This window comes from Porites lutea, chromosome 4 (assembly GCF_958299795.1).
Source record: "Porites lutea chromosome 4, jaPorLute2.1, whole genome shotgun sequence".
Classification (NCBI taxonomy): domain Eukaryota; kingdom Metazoa; phylum Cnidaria; class Anthozoa; order Scleractinia; family Poritidae; genus Porites; species Porites lutea.
Window position 1 is genome coordinate 1667501 of NC_133204.1, and position 20027 is coordinate 1687527.

A 20027-nucleotide genomic window follows, 5' to 3' on the forward strand; every position below is an offset into this window, starting at 1 on the left:
TGACAGAACCATGTCTCCTTGACTCGCCATGCTGAACTAATTCAATCAAAATCGTGTAGAAAATCAAAAAGATTAACGCTCGCGATATTGTAGTCATTAACTTTTTTTACTATGGTAGACATGATTGCTATCCCTGACTTCGCTGCTGGTGCAATGGAGAACTGGGGTTTAATACTTTACCGAGAGACGGCACTGTTGTACAAGCCTGGTGAGTCATCAGAATCCAACAAGAAACGTGTGGCAGATGTTGTATCACACGAACTGGCCCACCAGGTTAGTTGAAATATTCAAAAGAAAATCAATATTTTATTTATTCGTTCGGAATAATGAGGCCTAGGGACAGCAGGCCACCCTGGCTGCTGTGGTCCGTTCTCAAAAGGATAAGATAAGAAAGAAAAACCTCCGTCACCCGGCCAGGGTAGCGCGCGGGACAGCAGCCGATCAGATTACCATCCCGTTTTTCATACATAAACACTTTCTGTTCATTTAGTGAAACTGAATTTTAAGAACATATGAGATAAGTCCTGAAAAGTTCAGGTCAGGGAGTTTGTTTCTAACTCTGTCCATAGTTATTAAAGTGGAATGGTTATAAAGCCCAACAGACTTCTTTGTTATATGTTTTTGTGGACTTGACAGTGCACATCGTTCAATGGCATTCCTATCAATTTGAACTAACTGACCAATAGAAACATCGCATTAATTTAATCAGTCACAATTTGGGAACTAAAAACAAAGGATTGTGTACGGTCAGGGAGCTTCCAACATAAACTACAGCAACATTGTTTTCTCTCTGATGTTTGCCGGCTTTCATAACCAGTCTCACTAACTATGCTCTGCCCCGTCACGCGACTACTGACCGACTTGACCGGGGCCATAACAAATTAAGATTACAAATTTTCTCGTCACATGACATGCAAGTCTGTCTTAATAAGCACCAAATTCTATCAAAAGGCATGCAAATATTTCGCGACGATTTTCAACATTAACATTTTTCAGCATTTTTTCGATGGATCAGAGGAGCACATTTCTTTTTTATAAATGGCCCAATCACTAGTAAACAAATTGTGGTGATTTCCGTGCCGCAAAAGGTTACCTTGGCAAAATGGAACTCGTTAACACGTGCCCAATTTTGGCTTTATGTGCTGAAGACTCAAAGACTAGTTTGGTTTTTCCCCATTTTTAATTGCCACAGTTTATTCAGTATGTCGGGATTTAATTGATCACAAAAATAAAAAAGTAATTATAATAAAAAAAAAAACAGGAACGGATTCAGAACTGTCTGAAATGTTCGCAAAATTTTCTGTTTTTGATAGTATTAAGACTTGCTGGTAAATTTACAACTCAAGCATCTATGAACTCTTTTTTACTAACAGCTCCTCTTTTATTTGCTGCCTTATATAGTGGTTTGGTAATTTAGTCACAATGGAATGGTGGGATGACCTGTGGCTTAATGAAGGATTTGCAAGCTTTGTAGAGTATTATGGAGTCAATCATACAGAGCCTGACTGGAAACCGGTAACTTAAGTAACGTGCTATAAATTTGGAAACATATATAGTCAGGATATCGAAAGCTTGAATTAAGGCATTGCAGCTCTCACAATTTGCTTGCTCACTGGGCCACTTCTCCCTTGTCTTTATAGTTAATGATTTTGTTAGAGGATGACTTTCCTGGACTCTTGCCCATTGCGCAAGCAAGCTTTAAAAGTAACTTGTCCAGCAAGAAAATCTATCTGTCCCGGACCACCGGACAGGCTTTTTTCGAGCCCTGATAGTGTTAGCCATTCCATGGTAAACTGGAAAGGATACTAGCAAGGCAAATGCCCTTGGTCGGCATAGTATGAGCCGAGTTGTCGGACTAGCCTTTTCTGCCTTCATGAAGCGGAGAGAAAAGGATCTGTATTCCTCTGTACTTTAACGCAGCTAAATCTGATACAGTCAGGAACCTCGATAAAACGAAGTGCCAAGGGACTGGCAAAATTTGTTTGCTATAACGAGGTTTCGTTATATCGAAGTTCTTTTACATATATACTTTACCATTACTGGGGAAAAGAAAATCGTTCGTTACACCGAGGACTTAGTTGTCATAGAGGTTCGGTATATAGAGGTTCCGCTGTACATTTATATCGAGTCTTGAAGTTTTATAGCACGTTTATACGATGATAGGTCACGTGAGTTTAAGTTACGTCATAACCACAAACGGCTGCCATCTAGACTGTGCATCACGATAAAACTTAAAATGCCAAAATGGGGAAAATTTCCCGTTGTATCCGATATAGTTGACACTGCAAGCAGATTAAGGTATTAAGGTATTAAGCAGGTATTAAGAATTATCTTGCAAACAGGTCAATGTGGGAAAAGAACGCTTACCAGCCTCAGTTTAGACATTTACAGCCAAATTGCAACTTTATTTGTAAATTCTATTAGAAGACGAGCCCAAAAAGCCTTCATTTTTATGACAATAAATGGAAAGCTGAAGTGTTTACTTTTGTATGTTTTGTTCTTAGCTTGAACGGTTTGTGGTAGCTGATATGAAGTCTGCATTTTCACTCGACGGTTTGCAAAACTCTCACCCAATCAAGGTTCCCGTCAATCATCCGGATGAAATCAATGAAATATTTGACTCTATCTCATATAATAAGGTATTCCTTAAAACACATAAACAAACGTCACTGATAACTAATTGAAATATTTAATTTGTGTGGAAGCGATTGAATTACGAAGAATACGGTCGCTCTCTTTTTTTAAGTTTGTTATCGACACTTTGCACCATAGACTTACTTTTATGTACAAAGGCTACCCAACTCACTTTTAGATCAAAGAGGATAACTCAACATCTAATACAGTGTGGGGTGTTGTTTACAGTGATTAACCTGTGCGGTAGTCATTTTCAGAGTCAACGGGAGTTGTATCACGTCAGATGATGGTATAAAAACTCTGGTAATTGACCTGATTGGTCTCTTACGTCGCGATGTTATTGGGTCGTCTGTCACTTAAGCCGTGATGTTATTGGCTATGAAGACTCGTGATGATCTAATGCTGTTCACCAAACAAATTTTATAGAAATATGCGGTGTTGATTTAATTTTATTTTTTATGTTAATTCTTACCTTTTAAAGTCCTATTGTATGATTGTATATAATCGAACCTTTTTGGAATTAAATGCTAATAGCATTATTGGCTGTTTATAGGGAGCCTCAGTCATTCGCATGCTTAAATTCTTTCTCGGGGAAGATGTCTTTTTGAAAGGTCTAAATGTAAGTGGAACTGATTTTACGTCACTGGAGTGGTACTGGTATTTTTGTCACCATGGACGTTTTATTGTATCTTTCCTGTTTAGCCTAAAACCGGAACCCTTACCCTTAATAATAGTGCAAGAACGAACTTGGCTTGTCCAATTTTTCTGAGCTCTCATGACGCAATTATGTCAATCAGATTTTACTAATTGGGTACCATTACGTCAAAAATACCTTAACTATTACAACGAAAAGTAAGGAGATGAATAGTTAATGCTTAGTTAACCATAAGTTAATAATATCTGTTCCAAAGAACGTTATTTTTGTTTCTACCAAATATTAATTTTTTTGTTTTTTCTTTCCTTTTCTTTCTAGTTAGTCTAGTTTACCTTTAAAGTTAATAAATGTTTGGCCAAGCATGTGTTTCAAAAACTGGAAACGTCACCATGAACAACTATCTGTTTTAGAAAATATTGCTGGCTAAATGTTCAGAAAAAAAAAATACAAAGTTTGAGCAGTTCTGTCGTAAGAATTTTAGAATTGCTGGCCTCTTGCTCATCGGGTCCGAATTGGAGATTTACTCCCTTCCATTAGATGTTACATTCACTTGGTATGTGCAACGGTGAAGGGCCGGGTGTGTTTCTTAGTCTTTGGGTTTTATAAAGTAGGTGCAGATTTTAGCCATTGTGAAATACGGTAGGAAACATAAACAGTGTAACATTTTGGCTCGGTAGACGTTAGGTTGGTAAATAAACGATTGATTGATTGATTGATTGATTGATCCATCGATCGAGAAATCGAGGTCGGAAGTAACACCGTGTTTCTTTGTGATATATTCTATAGCGTTACCTCAACAAACATCTGTATGGAAATGCAGTCACAGATGACTTGTGGGAAGCTCTTGAAGAGGTAATTACAAATCAGTTCTGGTCGCTGCTCTGAATTAGACATAAAACCTGATCCGTCAGAGAAGTTTGTATGGGAAAGTTGCGTTCACCTGCAAATTTACGTCGTCTTTAAAGATTTTTATCGTTAAACATGAATAAGTGATTTTATTCCTAGTGCAGTGTCAATACCGTTTGTATAATTTGTTCCGGTATTTCACATTGTCATAGAGAATAAAAAATAAAGAGAGTATTTCCCAAACGTAGCTTTATAACCATATTATGCTGGCTTGTCCTTGAGTTTGACCAGGAGCTTCGTTTGTGTCTACTTCATGGAAGAAAAACTTTCAGAGCACCAATTTTGTTTTCAGCCCTTAAGGAAATTCATTACAGTGTCTCTTTTGTTGCGAAAGAGCTGCTTTAAGGCTTCTTTCCAATCTAGCTGTATATCAAAGAACGCACTTGAACACTTCGTACACCATAATTTTTCTCTGTAGGAGAGTTGTGTACAGCCTGGCGGCTGTAAAAGCGTCAAGCAGATGATGGACACTTGGACGCTGCAAATGGGTTACCCTGTGTTAACATTTACGAAGAAGAGTGGAAATACATATACCGTGTCACAGGAAAGGTTTCTTTACGACCGCAACACAAATGTAACGACAAAATACACGAGCCCATTCAAGTAAGTTCTGAACTTAAGTATTGATATGAAATTGTTAATTGTTAATAATAATGATTGTTAATAGTGTGAAATGGACTTGAAATCTGTTTGGGCGTTGAAACTCTCATATTTTAGTGGAAATCCGCCAACATTAGCAGTTACTGAATGAGGCTGAGTATGATGTAAAGAATTATGCAAATCTAGGAGGATGTTATCCACCGAGCCTGTAGGCTGAGGGATTCGAACCAGTCAGAAATATTTTGAATGAATAATAATTACAATTATAATGGAGCCCTTTTGGTAAGAAAATCTGGTAATGTCAAGAGATTTCGGTTTGGTTCTGACTCAATTGGCCGTACGTACGACCGAGTGTGACACGCTTACCCAGACTGAAAAAACGGCCATTCGTTTTTGTATACAATGATACACGCCATCCATATCATGATCAAAGACAAAGGTGTTAAAAGGGGGTTTAATTTGTACCGCTTGACCTGCCTTACCCGGACTCATGTGCAACTACCAAACGAGGATTATGCAGTCTTCCCATAATTCCATGCGGCAATTTTTCGCAGTTTTTTGCGTGTAACGTGGCCATTTTGGATGCATCGTGAGCGACGGAGATGATTTTTCGACCAACAATACACACTTTATTAAAGAACAGACAGTAACAATTTGAATCCAATCGGAGCATATTTTGTACTTTTTCGTTAAACACCGATACCAGAATGAATTAAACGTCTATGAAACATTTATTAATACATAAATTTCCTTTTAAAAAAGTTATTTCCTTGACCATAGAGTAAAAAATGTACCTCAAAATTCTCCAAAACGTCGCTGCCTTGGTTGCAGTTCAAAACAGGTCAAACGCTCCACCGTGAAGCAAATAAGGTTGAATTCCTCGAAGAACAATTTCATAATGCCGAAAGCAGTAAATTTCCTTTGCCCACAAAAAGAAAACTGAGCTTTCTTTTGAACTTTCTCCATAACCTGTACAATGAATGGAAATCTCACGCCATCGAGTTAATCCAAAATTCGCCTGTTGGCCGGTAACATATGTTGACGCCTCTTCACCAAAGAACTGACAAAAACGAATTGGCCGAAGACCACATTCAGCCATAAGAATTGCAGAGAAGGTACTGTAAAGTCGAACTTGGTATTCAAATCGCAAGAGTACAAGTAAATCACGTCTGTATCTTGCCCGAAGACGGGAGCTTGATGGAGTTGTTTACTCAATGCATCCATCTTTAAAGTGATGACGTCGCAAACCAATTCGATAATATATTCCGGGGCAGAACATCATAAGAAGACTGCATAATCCTCCTTTTGCACTACCATTGAGTCAACTTATTTCTTTGTGGTTATCCGCTGAACAGTTGTTACGTTTCTTGGATCGTGGGCTTAATTGTGATGGTTGAACGTTGAGTTTTTTCAACGTAAATGGTTAGTATTTAACAGGAGCTCCGCTATTAGGCTTGGCTAAATTTATAACTATGAAGTGAAAAGGCATTGGCGTCCAAAAAGCCGAAATTCTGAGCATGTTGAACTAGTCACCACTAACATGAGTGAATTATCATGTCGGGAATGTTTTGGTGACCTGTTTAAAGGGGCTGTGTCACGGCAGTCCAGTTCATTTTGTTTAATTTTGCCAATTACTCGCCCTCAATCGTTATGGAACTTAAAGTGCCCATCACCTAAAATTTTATATTTTCTTATCTGAAACTATACCTTAGTAAAATAACTTCTGCGAAAAAATTTTGCGGTTTGAACAAAACGCGATTTTTTTACCAATTTTTGAAGTCTACATTTTTGCGGTACACCTGCGCCGCTGATCATGCAAACTAGCAGGCTCACATATGACGTCATGTCACGTAAATTAAGGAACTTGCATTACCTTACCTTCACCAGCTGTACACAAAAAAGATAAATTACAATTAAGGATTGAATCACAATGTCTTCGCAAGAAGAAAGTTTTACTGAAAAAGAAAAACCTATAAGAACTCTCAATGTTTTCCTGTCGATAAGGTCACGTGTTCCTTAAAGTACGTTATGACACCATACTCCGAGAGAAGACTAAGACGAATAGTGTGCAAAAATGGCGGAAAATTTGAACGTTTCTAAAAAATTCTAAAAAAATTGTCTTTCGTTCAAATCGCGAAATTTTTTCGCAGAAGTTATTTTAATAAGGTGTAGTTTCAGATAAGAAAATAATAAATTTTAGGTGATGGGCACTTTAAAGTAAGCAAAAAAATTACATGGAAACGACAAAATTAGAGATCCGAGACATACAAATATGTCTCCTGAGCATTATTTTTGAAGTTGCAAGCAGCAGGGATCAACTTTGAAAAACTGTTAGGCTGAACAGTTTTCAAAAATCCTAATTTCAATCCGTTTCAATCTCCTTCAGTTTTGCCCATCCGTGGCATCTCTTGTTTCTGTTATGTTATTTTAACCTTCCTTTAAAGTTTTAACCGGTTCCTTTTATGTTTCTCTTAATTTAACGGGCATTTGTAATTTCTTAATTTGGCTGAATTTCGTGACACAGCTCCTTTAATGCGTTTGGAATCACGGGATTGAGATTGAAATTAGTTCTTGGCTTGGACCTGTTTCTCGAAATTCCCGGTAACTTCTTTCGGGCCCAAAGCCAAATTTTAAAATCCATCAAACCAGTCCATAGGTAACTGATACTGTTATCACATTTTCAGCAAAACTAAGAAGCTATAGGCACTAAATTTTCGCTTAATTTTTCCCCCAATCTCCGATATTTCTCTAGTTCTTGAGTATGTTTAGTTTACTTAGCTTTAATCAATAGGCCTCATGTTTTTTTTTATCATTTTATTTTAGCTACACATGGGTTGTACCGTTTACATACATAACCGAGGCTAACAATCAGACTATTTCCAAGCCGCTAAATAAAACTTCAGGTAGGAACTAAACGATCTGATAATCAACGCGTGTCTTTGTATTGCAATTTGCTGTAGTTATTATTTGTTGTTGTTGTTGTTGTTGCTCCATTCTTGTATACATCGTTTGCATCATTCAATTGCCAATCTCCCTTAAAAAATTTTTTTCGCGTAGTTAACGCATTATCCTCCTACGTAGGAAATATTTGTAACCATATGGCTGATTTCTTCGCCTCTAGTACAGGCCTTTAAGTAACTACGAAGACTTTCCTCTCACAGGTCTTCCCCGAAAATGACACATGCACTCCTACTCGATAGTGTGTTCAGTTCATTCTGGTGAATAAGAATTAGTGAATAAGACTCATTTTGAAAGATATGTTACTCATTCAGGGGCATGTACACGTCCCTTGATTGCAGTTGAGTTTTCTATTGAAGCACTTCACCAACTTTTCAAAGCAATGGACGGTTCAAGGTTTCTTTTATTTTTGTACGACCGTTGAGATCGAATGCGTACTGTAACGGGCGCCATCCTACTTTATAGTTTTAAATGTACCTAGGACGCTGGGCCCTATACCGGTGGATTTGATTCCCCTCCTCAGGTTACACTCAGTATATATGAAACCAAGATGGTGCTTGAGATCAGGTCCAATTTGTGCAGCTTTCATATTTACCAAGCAAAAGGATAGTAGAGCTTGATCTCAGGTTACCAAGATGGCCGCCCGACTGACAGTAAACGCTGGTACATTGAAACCTGTATTAAGCGGACACCCTCGGGGAATGCTGTAGTGTCCGCTTAATACAGGGTGTCCGTCTAATACAGGTTTCGATAGATAACTTCATATGAGGTGTCAAATGCCAGTAGGAACATTTAGAATACTCCCAGAGACTATGACGATTTACTTTTGCATTAATTTCTTTATCAAAGTGAACCAATTGATCATAGTACCATAAACATAGATTTCAACTCAAATTTAAACAAAACAGATGAGTGAAACAAGCTCTATACAAAGAAAACGAAATAGAAAACAATACTGTACTATGAAACTAATCAAATAAGTTCGTCAAGTCGTTTTTTAACGTAAAAATCGAAAAATTTGTAGGTTGCAATTTGAGGCAATCTTTCGCATTTCGGATGTCTGGCATGTTTGGTGGTGGAATTTGATTACAAGTGTCCGTTTAATACAGGTTGGCAACAATAAAAATGACCATTTCAGGTACTTTTTAGGTGTCCGCGTCCGCTTAATAGAGGTGTCCGCTTAATAAAGGTCTCATTTAAAGTAAATAAGGGAAATTACTTTTGGGACTTCGGCTGCTGTCCGCTTAACAGAGGGTGTCCGCTTAATACGGTGTCCGCTTAATACAGGTTTCACTGTATTTGACTATCTAAACAGGGCAACCCAAAAATTACGTGCATGCATCCAGACATTTTTTTAAAACTTAGGTCAACATTTGCGGTGATTAAAGTGTTACAATATGCCAGTATGCTGCTATGTACATATTTGTTGTTTGTTTGTTACATTTTTGTTTGAAGACGAGCTAGGCGCAATTTGCAAAGCAATTTGCGTTCATCCTTGGGAGAGGTGCTTATACAATGAAACCTTTATTCAGCCGACATCGATAAGGCATTCGTTGGTGCCCGCTTAATAGAGATGTCCCCTAAATAATGGTTCCTTTTTCAGAAAATATGGGAATAAACTTTTAAAACAAACGGAGCCATTCGTTCGCTCAACACAGGGTGTCCGCTAAATGTGTCGTCAGCAGGTTTCAGTGTATACAGTAAGTGAAACTCTCCACTTTTTCCGGAGGAATCAAGGTAGAGTCAACTCTCTTTTAACAGGCACCTCGCTCAAACAGACACTTAGATTTAGTCCCTGCCTTTCGTTTCTCCTCTTTAGCTGGTTTTCAATAAGACGGACATCTCTCTAAGACGGACACATGGTGTTGGTCCCAAAGGTGTTCGAGAGAATTGAATATGCATTTGTTAGAAAGTTTAACACCTGGACTGGACTCATGCAGGAACTTTCTCACCCGTACATTAATGTGTGTTTTTTGTAGTTGAAATCAGCTGGGATGGAAGTGGCTGGCTCAAGGGAAATGTTGGTCAAACTGGATTTTACAGAATCAATTATCCTCAACAGCAATGGGAGCAGCTAACTAGCCAAATGAACAAAAGCCATCTGGTCGGTATTAATGACCTAAGACTTTAATAGGAATAAGGGTTTAAAGAGCTGATTTATTTTCTTTTAAAATGTTTAATGCTGTTTATGAGACGGGAAAGAAATGTACAAGAAGTGTAATGCACATTTAGACTAAGCTTGGTGTTAAGAGTATAAACCCATTGCTTTTTAACTAGCCTGAGAAAACAGCCGTCATTTCGCGAAGCCACCAACGGTTTCCCCGCGAAATGACGTCTGAGAAAAGAGCGCAGAAATTCCATACTGATGACGCGTCACTACCCGGGTCTGGATAGTGCTTCAGATCATAGACTATTGGATTGGTCTTGCCGGGTGGGATATTTGCTTCAACCAATCAGAAGCACTACCCAGGTCTGGGAAGTGACACGTTATCAGAACGGAATTTCTGCGCTCGTTTCTCAGACGTCATTTCGCGGGGAAACCAGTGGTAGTGTTGCGAAATGTCGGCTTTTTTCTCAGGCTACTCTTTATCGTTGTCGCTACCGTCGTCTTTGTAGTTTAAAGCCCGGTCCTCACTTGGGACATAACACGCAAGTACTTGCGACGCCCTTTGGTTTAAGTAGGGAATTTTTTGGGTTTTCAAAACAGTCTGAAGTTCGTCGGTATTGCCGGGGTATCCCGGCCGAAAACACAAAGTTTCCATTTCTAACTTCATTTTTCGTGTTATATCATTTACTGCTTTCTGGAAATTTTTAGGGCACGGAAATTCGTCATGGTTTTCTGGGGAGTTAAGTTTTGGTCCAGGGATTTTTTGAGGTTTGGTTGGAAGCCCTAGGGATTTTTGGGTGATTTGATATTTGCAACCGTTCGATCATCCCCGTCACTTGAAATCCAGAGTACCCCCTACGACTAGGGACAGCGCACGTGTACGTTTATATTACGTCAATGATAATGATAATGATGGAGCTAGGTTTTACTCCAAGTCTAATGCCAATAATAGTATTGTAAATTATACTGTACTTCTGTTTATATCAACGTTGACCGTGTTAAAGGTGAATGATTTTGTAAAACTGATTTGCAGGAATTCCAAGTAACAGACCGTGCTGGGATGTTAGATGATGCTTTTAATCTAGCCAGGTATATCTAGACTAATTCTATCTATAAAAAATTGCTCAAATCTGATTGGTTCCTCTGCAGCCATTTCTAATTCTTAATTTTGTTGTTGAATCACCACCACTTTCCGATTTTAGTTTGCTTCTGACCAGTTAGGTCAAGTCGCCCAGTTAAAAGCCAATGAAGAGTAAAAGCGCGAGCAATAAACAAGAGTTCTTTTGTTGCCTTCAATATATTTTTAGTTTCGCCAAGAAGAGTAACTGTTCTGCCTTTTTTTCCTATATTTGTATATTTTTGTGTTATTTTGTATTCAGTTTAAAAAAGAGTAATGTGCAATCTGTATATCTGGTACATTTCGTACTTCACCCACAAAAATTAGAGGTTTATCTTGTTGTGCATTATTAATAATAAATATGATCATACTTAGGCATAATCCCTCCTTGCAATCGTCGCTTTTATTTTCCTTTTCCATCTTAATGACTGATTCGGCAGTAAATGGCTACTAAACCTAGTGTATTGTGTTCATCTAGAGCTGGATACATCAAATATACTGTTCCGCTAAACTTAACGAAGTACATGTCAAAAGAAGACGAATATGTACCTCTGGCTGCAGTAAGTTCTGGGATGGACTATATAAGCGGCATTCTACCGCAGTCAAGCCCAGCAACTAAGTACTTAGAGGTTAGTTCACATGCCAACGCTTTAGTTCCCTCCCCAGTTGCTGTCAGTTGTCAGGGGCACCCAACAGTTGTTTTCTGTTTTCAGATACAAATTTTTTAGTGCCCCTTAAAATGCAATTTCTAGATATCTTAAAGTACTCTGGACAGCCTAACCAGTGTTTTCAATGTATTTAAGAGGAAACCGTCGTTGGGTGCCCCCTGAGTTGTGAAGGCCATTTAAAGGACTGTGTCACGCCTGTCTAGGTCTTTTTTTTAGTATTGCCTATTACGCGTCAGTCCTTAATTCTCTATGGAACTCAACGTTAGTGTAGAAATTACTGGTAAATAACAAAACCACAGCTTCGCGTCAAACAAAAATGTCTCCCAAGCACAGTTATAAGTTACAAACGGCATTCATATTCCATTCAGCTTGGTGGCCGTTCCTACTGTTTGTTCTTTGCGGCATTTGTCGACACAAGTCCTTTAAATAGATCCAGCATGTATTGCTGGGTGGTGATGGATCCGTTAAAATTGGCCCAAAGGTGAAAACCTACCCACAGGTCGATTAATTCAGTCTACCCAATGTTAATTTCAGATCCCTGACACCTACCGAACAGTTTGTCTCTACCCGGCTAACGTTTTTCTACCCCGGTCACTTTCTATTGTGGCGCCTACAAAGCCAGTGTATTTCGTTATTGTCATTTTTGTTTAAAAGAAGCAAAAGTATAAAACATTGTTACACTGACAAAGAAATCGAAGGGTGCAGGTAGTCGATCTCGCATAAAAAAGTATAAATTGGTTAGTTCTTCTCGCAGTGCATGGAAAATAAGCGAAACTGGTGACGTTTTCTCCGAGAACCCGGTGAGAACCCTGGGTCTGTTGCAGATAGGTGTTTAATTCATTCAAACTGTTCTAAAGTCGTCCAAAATATTTCAACAGATCTTTAAAGTAATCCAACTTGTTACGTCCAAATTTTGTAGGATGAAGCTGGACCAACATGTACCAAATCTTCGAGCAAACTCATCGGCAACACTTGAAACCTAAGTTATTCCAATGAAAAATTATGTGCACCGAAATAGTTTTCAAGCAGAAACCTTTTCAAGAACCTCATTGCGATTCAATCAATTTTTCAGGTGTTAAAAGGGCGAATAATATTCACATTGTCAAACAGTTCTTTACTTCGTGAGTTAGTCAGATCAAGCGCCACTGGCGCTATAATGGTCTCGTTATGGCTCTTGGTCAGATATAGAATGATTTGTGATCCGTACTGACACCAAAAACCAAAAGCACTCGTAAAATTTGCGTATGTTTAGCCAATTTGCTTATAGAATGTGTTTATAAAAAGTTTTATTTTAATGTTTAATTTGTTTTAGAAATATCTTCAACACCAAGCGATGGACCAGTACAAAAAACTTGGGTTTAACGACACTGGAAGCCACCTTGAAAAGCAAGTGATTCTTAGCTATATATTTCTTTTGTTTTTTGCTACAGTATACCCTTTTATCATATTTCACTTTCTTTTGATCTAATGCTGAAACTGTTGCATTAGTGGACAAAATCCTAATGGTGTTCATGAAGTATGAAGTGAAAACTCATTGGCAGAACTTGTGCATAGTGCTTTTTAAATCTAAGGATTTTACCAGTTGAAAATATATGTTGTAGTTAATTTGTTATCTCAGATGATTTTTGTTTCTCTTTTGTTTTTAGGTATGGAAATGTATGTTAATGAAGTCAAAACAAAGGAAAAATAAAAATTAACTACAATATATTTAACAGTTATTCCTCGAGCCCGAATGGGCTCGGCCGAATGGGCTATTGACTCAGAGGCCATGAGGGCGAAAGGAATAATTGTTTTAGAGAAATCCAACTAGTTGGTCAAAAATATCGAGACAAAACAACTTAAGCTAGCAAAAGGCGATTCAGCCGCCATTGTTTTGGTTTTCAAAGCCGGCGCTTTTCGCTACTAGTGGGCTATAACATATATCCTAGTAGTAGCTCAACCAAACAGAACGCAGCATTGATAGTAGACCACTTATAATTTTGGAAAATTGTACTATGTCTACTGTCAGGAGAAAAAGGATTACTGTCAACTCTCGCCTTGCAGACACCTCGTTATAACGGACACCCCGATAGTATGGACAGCAACTTAATCCCCGGCAAAAACATTACAGACGTTTGACTGAAATAAACTCCCGCTATTACGGACTCTCGCTGATGAGAGCACTAACTCGAGGTCCCTACGGTCTCCGCAATAAAGGGAGTTGACTGTAATCAGCTGATAATGTGTTTTTCTTACAGATTGAAGAGAAGCTTGGTATTAAATGTAATGTGCTCTGGAGGAGAATCTTCCTGCCTTAAAATCGCATCGAACTACTTTAAGAAATGGATGGAAGATCCCGTTCAGAATCCGTAAGTAAATCAAACAGACGCCACGCGGGATAAACGGGCAAAACGATCATTTTGTCCAGAAAATGTTTGAAGCAAATATATGAGTTGAAAGGATCTTGCTCAATACATTAATCGATTTGCGGAAAGATATTCATACATCTAATTTGGGAAAATTGCGCAGGGGACCAAATAGTTTTATGTTGCACAATCCAATCTCAGGCGATGGTCCTGGCACGAGGTAGAACGATAGTAGGGTCTTCTTAGCGGATTTGTGCAACATTAAATGTCGTTTATTAAAAAAAGAGGCATGCTTGGGAATAGGGGTTGACCCCGGGTTTTACCTGTACCAAGGTGCCCGTTTGACCGGATTTCTAGTCCAACCTTGCAGATTAATTACCAAACTTATAGTTGGTTATTTTCTACCTTTCATCGACAAATTTATACTGTGTGTTTTCTTCCACTCGAGTTTGTAAAAGCAATTGCCCCTGGCTTGACTGTACAAGACGAGAAACAAGCAGTATTAATGGAAGTTTCACAGCGTTAATTTCTGAGCTGAACAACTACGAAGGACAGGGAAAAAGAAGCTAGTCAGAGTCTCAGTTGATCTGTGGTAGACTGATACACATTGCCCTTAATCGTAATCATTATAATCATCGTATTTGGTGGAGAACCCGGGCTTAAGAATAAACTATTGTTTCGATCCGCGAACATGATGGATCATTCAGCCTTATTACCCCTCTAAACAGTTCCTTTACGGCGGCGCTCTGAACATTTGACACTTGAACTACATTGATATTTTTTTCTGTGTATTTCATACTTTTAGCGTTCCAGCTAACTTCCGTTCGTTAGTCTACTTTTATGGAATAAAGAATGGTGGAGTGAAGGAGTGGGATTTTGCCTTTGGACAATTCCAGAACACAACAGTTGCAAGTGAAAGAAGAAAGATTTTGTATGGTTTGTCGGGCGCTAGTGAACCTTGGATCATACGCAGGTACGGCATTAATTATCCTAAGATTTACAATCCAATAACTCTATTGAGTCCTAAAAGTGTGACGTCTTAAAATATTTAATTTGTGAAATTATGGGATTTGCCGTAATATTCTGAAAGAAAAACATCCAAATGGTCTACTTGCCAAGAACTAGCATCCCCGTTTTGCTCTTATGATTCCATACAAATCTTATTCTTATTCTTATCAAAGCCTTAGTTCATAGATCCAAAAGTGCCTACTTGGCCAAAGCTAGGCTAAGCATTTCGGGGAAAATTTTCTCGGGTATATCTATCATGGATTTGCTATCCATCTGGTATCCGATGTATTGATGTATTGTAAGCTGACTTGTATAATCTCTCTTCAGCTATGCCTGTTGCAAATATGTCGTAAAATACTATTTCACAACTTCAATTTCCTCTTTTTATAGATATCTGCAATATTCCTTTGATCCTACCAAGATAAAGATGCAGGACACTGCAAGAGTTATAGCGTATGTCGCAATGTATAACCCTTTAGGGCGACAGTTAGCGTGGCAGTTTGTTAAACTTAACTGGGCCGGTATTCTGGAAAAGTAAGTGTGTGTCTCTTTATAGATTCTACTTTTGCACGACTTTTAATTTTTTTAAAAAAATAAACACTGCATTTCCAAGCTGCGTCTTTATTTACGGTCTATCCAAGATATCTATTATAAGAGATTAATGCAACCTTGTGTATCTAAACATTTGATTTCATACATTTATATTTATTTACAGTTTTATATCTTACACGGTCGTGCCATACATGTCCAGCCTCAAACGTCCAAGCATTCGTGTCTCTTGTGTTACTTTGTTTGCCTTATAAGCGGTTTTGTCGGCAAATAGATCTGCATTTAAGATACTGAAGCAGGTGTGAGGATCCGGCTTCTATAATGTGTGTTCATATTGACATGTGTAAGCGACTAATTATAAATAGAACCCAAGATATTAAATCTTGTTTAAACAGATTTTCATTAACCCTTAGGTTTGGTGGAGGATTTTTCGCTATCAGAACTGTAATTTCAAGCGTGACAGGAGGAATGTCCACTGAATTCGAACTTCAAGATGTAAGTCAACATTCATATTTAACTTAAAGACTTTTTTAAAAAAATACAATGAGATCTCTATAAAGCGACCACCCTTTGGGAAGGGTAGTGGTCGCTTAGAACATGCTGGTCACTTAATAGAGCTTGTGTTTTCCAGCACTTTCGTGATAGATCTATCCGTCGGGCTTTGGTAACTGGCCGCTTAATAGAGGTTCGTCTCTGCATTTAGTTTAGTTTTCGGTTTTTATTTAAATCTAAGAGCCAATTTTTTAATCTAAGAGCCAGAAAGATGCCACCAGTTTGATTATGATGGCTATTTGAAAGCTTACATAGTTTTCATTAAAATCCCTTAATTACTTCCATTATCCGTCTTTCCCTCCCTATTTCTTAATGATTGGACTAACTATAGTTAAGACGGGGATAACTATGGTTAGCTATTTCGGTAATGTGACCGCTTCTCTGTTCGTTCTAACTATACTTAGAAAATTTACGCCTCGGTATTTACAAACAAACAACCAATCAGAATGTGACACTTCTTTTCGCACGTGCGAGATGAGCATATATAAATATGTAAAATAAAACCCAAGCGTGAAGCGAAGGGGAAACCAAAAACAACAAACAAAAAAATTACATAGGCTAATTAGAACTAACTGTTGTTAACTGCATGGTGTGACCAAATGTCGACCGAAAGCACTAACTACAGTTAGGTGTGACATCACGTAACTTGACACTATCTTAAGTTAAACTTTAGTTACGTCGTAGATGTGACCGCAGCCATTGTTCAGAACTGAATCAGATGAAAACTCCTCACTTGCGCATCCGTGATTTCTCCATCTAAAATCGTTTTGTTTGAGAACTAATATCAAACATTCGACTCAGTTTTTCATCAACGTGATGTCTTCTCTGGATTTATTTCTTCATCCCGCAGTTGAAATATATGAAATTCATATATTCATTTTTTCGTCTTCATCTTCCCCAGTTATACTACGCACCAATTTAATGACCAACTCCCAGTTGACTTGCTAGTTCACTTGGTTAGACCGCTGAACCGGAATTTCAGAGGTCAATGGCTCGAATGGCGTAACTGTAAGCCTGATTTTTTTAGGCTTTTTAGTTCAACTGCATAAGTTGCGTATTTAAGTGTGATGATATTCCTCTGCATTTAATATCAAACTCCTCGAAGTTGGTCAAAAATACTCCGCTGCTGAGCGTTGTATTTTCAACTCTCTTCTCAGTGTTTGACATCTTGATAAAACACTGTGACTCGTTTGAGATATAGTACTTCAAGAAAAAGGTTCGTGCACTGGTCACTTTTTTCAAGGCCACTTCCTCTTTTATTGACGAAAGTTAATTTAGCTGGATGAATACCTTGCTAAGAAGAGCAGCGTTAAAATGTCATGAACTTGTCATATACTTAGTCTATACTTCCTTTCGTCTTTCTAGTTGAAAAGCTTCAACGAAAAACACGCTGGCGGTTCTGGAGCGCGGGCTCAACAGCAGGCAGAGGAAAGAGTGTTGGCAAACATTCAATGGCGCCAGCAACATGAGCAGGATGTTGCGAACTGGCTGAAGGATTTCCTTGTGTCGAACAAGATATCACTGAATTAACGTTTTTTTTTTGTTTGTTTTCCTTCATTTTTCCTGCAAGCCTGTAGAAGATAGCTTGAATCTGGCAAAATACCACTAAACCAAGTATTATTAATTTGTTTATAACTGAGGCATTTTCCGTTAAACAGTTTTGTACGTTGTGTGTGACAAGCGTTTTCAAACCTACAACACCTTAAAGATCACAAAAGTTTAAGCGATATTGAAACCTTTTTAAGTTTCAAGTTCACTTTTCACAGTGTTGCCTTTATGATGTAGGCTTTTTTTTCAGGTGTTATGACTGCAAAAGGTCTGTTTTGCCTGGAGGGAATGCGTTTTAGTCTTGCTTGATGTTCACGTTTCAGTTGTCCTTTTCATTACTATGATATATATATTTTTTTAAATTTTATTTTTATTTTTTCTCACGATGCACCTCCTTTTTAGGGCCAGACTGTCAGAGAATTTAAAGAGTAAAGACACAGGGAAACTTAACCAAATAAAGATCATGTCTTTGACTTCATTAGTAGCAGCGTTATCTTTCACGTCGGTCCTTGTCTTGTAAATCGTTAGGTAACGCTCCCAACCAATAACCCTTTAGATAGAAGCAAATTGCTAGTCCAGAATTATTGTGGGGAAAAGGGGTAAGGGATGAAGTACTCCAAATATGGACAGCAGGTCACTTATCTCTACATACTGGTGTAAAAATCCAAAATCTATAAGCGGAAAGGTGATAATCCTCTTTAGGGGGTGATAATCCCCCAGGATAGTGAGAGGTGATAATCTCCCAAGGTTGTGAGTGGAGGTGATAATCCCCCTTGGGTACTGGAGAGGTGGAAAGACCTCTCTAGATGTCTAATTTCCGGGTTCAAGGAGTAACAAGAGTCTATGGGGCAAAGGGTGACCTGTATGGGAGCACTTCACCCCCACAAATACCCTCAAGACGCCACCACCCTAGATTTTGTCCCTTATCAGCGCAATAAACGACGTATCGTCGACAGGCTATCCTCCTCAGTGGCTCGAAGCCTGGAACGTCTTCCTACGCTCAGTTTTATCGCTTTGCCCACACCCCGCCTTAGACCCCCTTGCCTTTCAGCCCCAAATTTGCAAGTTTAGTAGAAAGCTTAAAGAATCATCCTGGCTTATGTCTGATACAGCCTTTCGCTACATAGCTGCCTCTAATGTTTCAATGGCCTGGGGCAAAGTTAACGAACAACTCTACAACGATATTTTGAGACCCTTCCCTACTGCAGCTGCTTCCATTGCCACACCTATGGCTATCGTACTCTGGCCTCCTCAGCCTTTTGGTCCCTCCACAGCTTCCTCCGCCACTACCTTCTCCAACACCTATGACTCCCCTTCCACTGCCCCCAACCTTCCATCACGCCCCGGCCACTCACAACAAGCAGCCATCTGTCGTGACTTCAACCGTAGGACCTGCTGCTGCTCAAACTGTCAATTTAAGCACATTTGCAGCAAACCAGATTGCGGATCGAGGAAACTACCCCGGCTTCCAGTGCCCGAAAGTACCTCAGCTGTAATCGTCCACGGGAAATGCCTTAAAGTAAGTTGGATAGGTGCTGTTTCCTCTTGGGGGTAGGAAGTCTTAGTTATTGCGCCATTAGTTGACGGACTTGTCTTAACTTGGCAGCTTGACATTCTTGAGGAACCACCTCTTTCGTTCGCTTCTGAATACGCTGTCGTGACAGTATCTGAAAGGTTTGATGGTCCTGGCTCACTGCTCTCAGACCCCTCTTCAAGGAAATATATCTTTGGATGTCCGAGGTCCTGCACAACCAAAAGTACAACTTGGAAAAAGGTTTTTTAAGTTCTTCTTTATATTTGTTTAGGGTGAAAGGTACTGAACTTCCAGGCAGGGCCTGGACAATATGGTCTTGTCTGGATACAGAAGAATATAGTCCAGATGTTGATCAAACTTTTTGTAGTGCCTTGAATGTTTATCTTGAGCTGCCTTCAGGAGTGCTTCTGCGGAGAATATTCGATTCGACAGTAAAAAAGGAACTGACAAAAACTCAACTTCCACCCCTCACCCACCTTCCCACATCTTGAGTGATTGCTCATGTTCGGCTGCCAAATTTTTCCCCGAATTTGCACAATTGAGCCTGCGTGCTGGCAGGCTACAGAAAAGACTCCCAGATAGAGAAAAAAAGGGGTAGGAAAGATATAATAAATTGTGTACAAAATAATATCAAGCTTTCCTAAACATAAAATACTTACTCAACAACATTAAAACTTTCTAAACTACGTATTGAGTAAAAGTGAATCACGATCGCTGGACATACTATAATGGATAGGTCAGGCTTCAGTGCACCTGTCATGTACGCTTTTATAAGATCAGATGGCTGACCCAGACGTCTCGCAGGTCTCGTTCACAAAGTAAATTCAGGCGGCTGTAGTGTCGGCT

General features: G+C 38.9%; 1 protein-coding gene across 2 annotated transcripts in view; it reads left to right on the forward strand.

The window, feature by feature from the left end:
• Nucleotides 1–18125, forward strand: part of LOC140935174 (glutamyl aminopeptidase-like) — a 39111-nt gene extending 20986 nt beyond the window's left edge. For both annotated transcript variants that reach the window (XM_073384706.1, XM_073384708.1), the window contains exons 6-21: nucleotides 119–273; nucleotides 1402–1515; nucleotides 2505–2639; nucleotides 3188–3253; nucleotides 4076–4141; nucleotides 4614–4798; nucleotides 7619–7698; nucleotides 9733–9857; nucleotides 10894–10949; nucleotides 11456–11606; nucleotides 12958–13031; nucleotides 13883–13993; nucleotides 14796–14963; nucleotides 15389–15532; nucleotides 15961–16042; nucleotides 17465–18125. In XM_073384706.1, coding sequence (XP_073240807.1) covers nucleotides 119–273; nucleotides 1402–1515; nucleotides 2505–2639; nucleotides 3188–3253; nucleotides 4076–4141; nucleotides 4614–4798; nucleotides 7619–7698; nucleotides 9733–9857; nucleotides 10894–10949; nucleotides 11456–11606; nucleotides 12958–13031; nucleotides 13883–13993; nucleotides 14796–14963; nucleotides 15389–15532; nucleotides 15961–16042; nucleotides 17465–17629 — 1877 coding nt within the window. In that variant the 3' untranslated portion in view covers nucleotides 17630–18125. The remainder of the gene's footprint in view (nucleotides 1–118; nucleotides 274–1401; nucleotides 1516–2504; nucleotides 2640–3187; nucleotides 3254–4075; nucleotides 4142–4613; nucleotides 4799–7618; nucleotides 7699–9732; nucleotides 9858–10893; nucleotides 10950–11455; nucleotides 11607–12957; nucleotides 13032–13882; nucleotides 13994–14795; nucleotides 14964–15388; nucleotides 15533–15960; nucleotides 16043–17464) is intronic.
• The last annotated feature ends 1902 nt before the right edge of the window (nucleotides 18126–20027 follow it).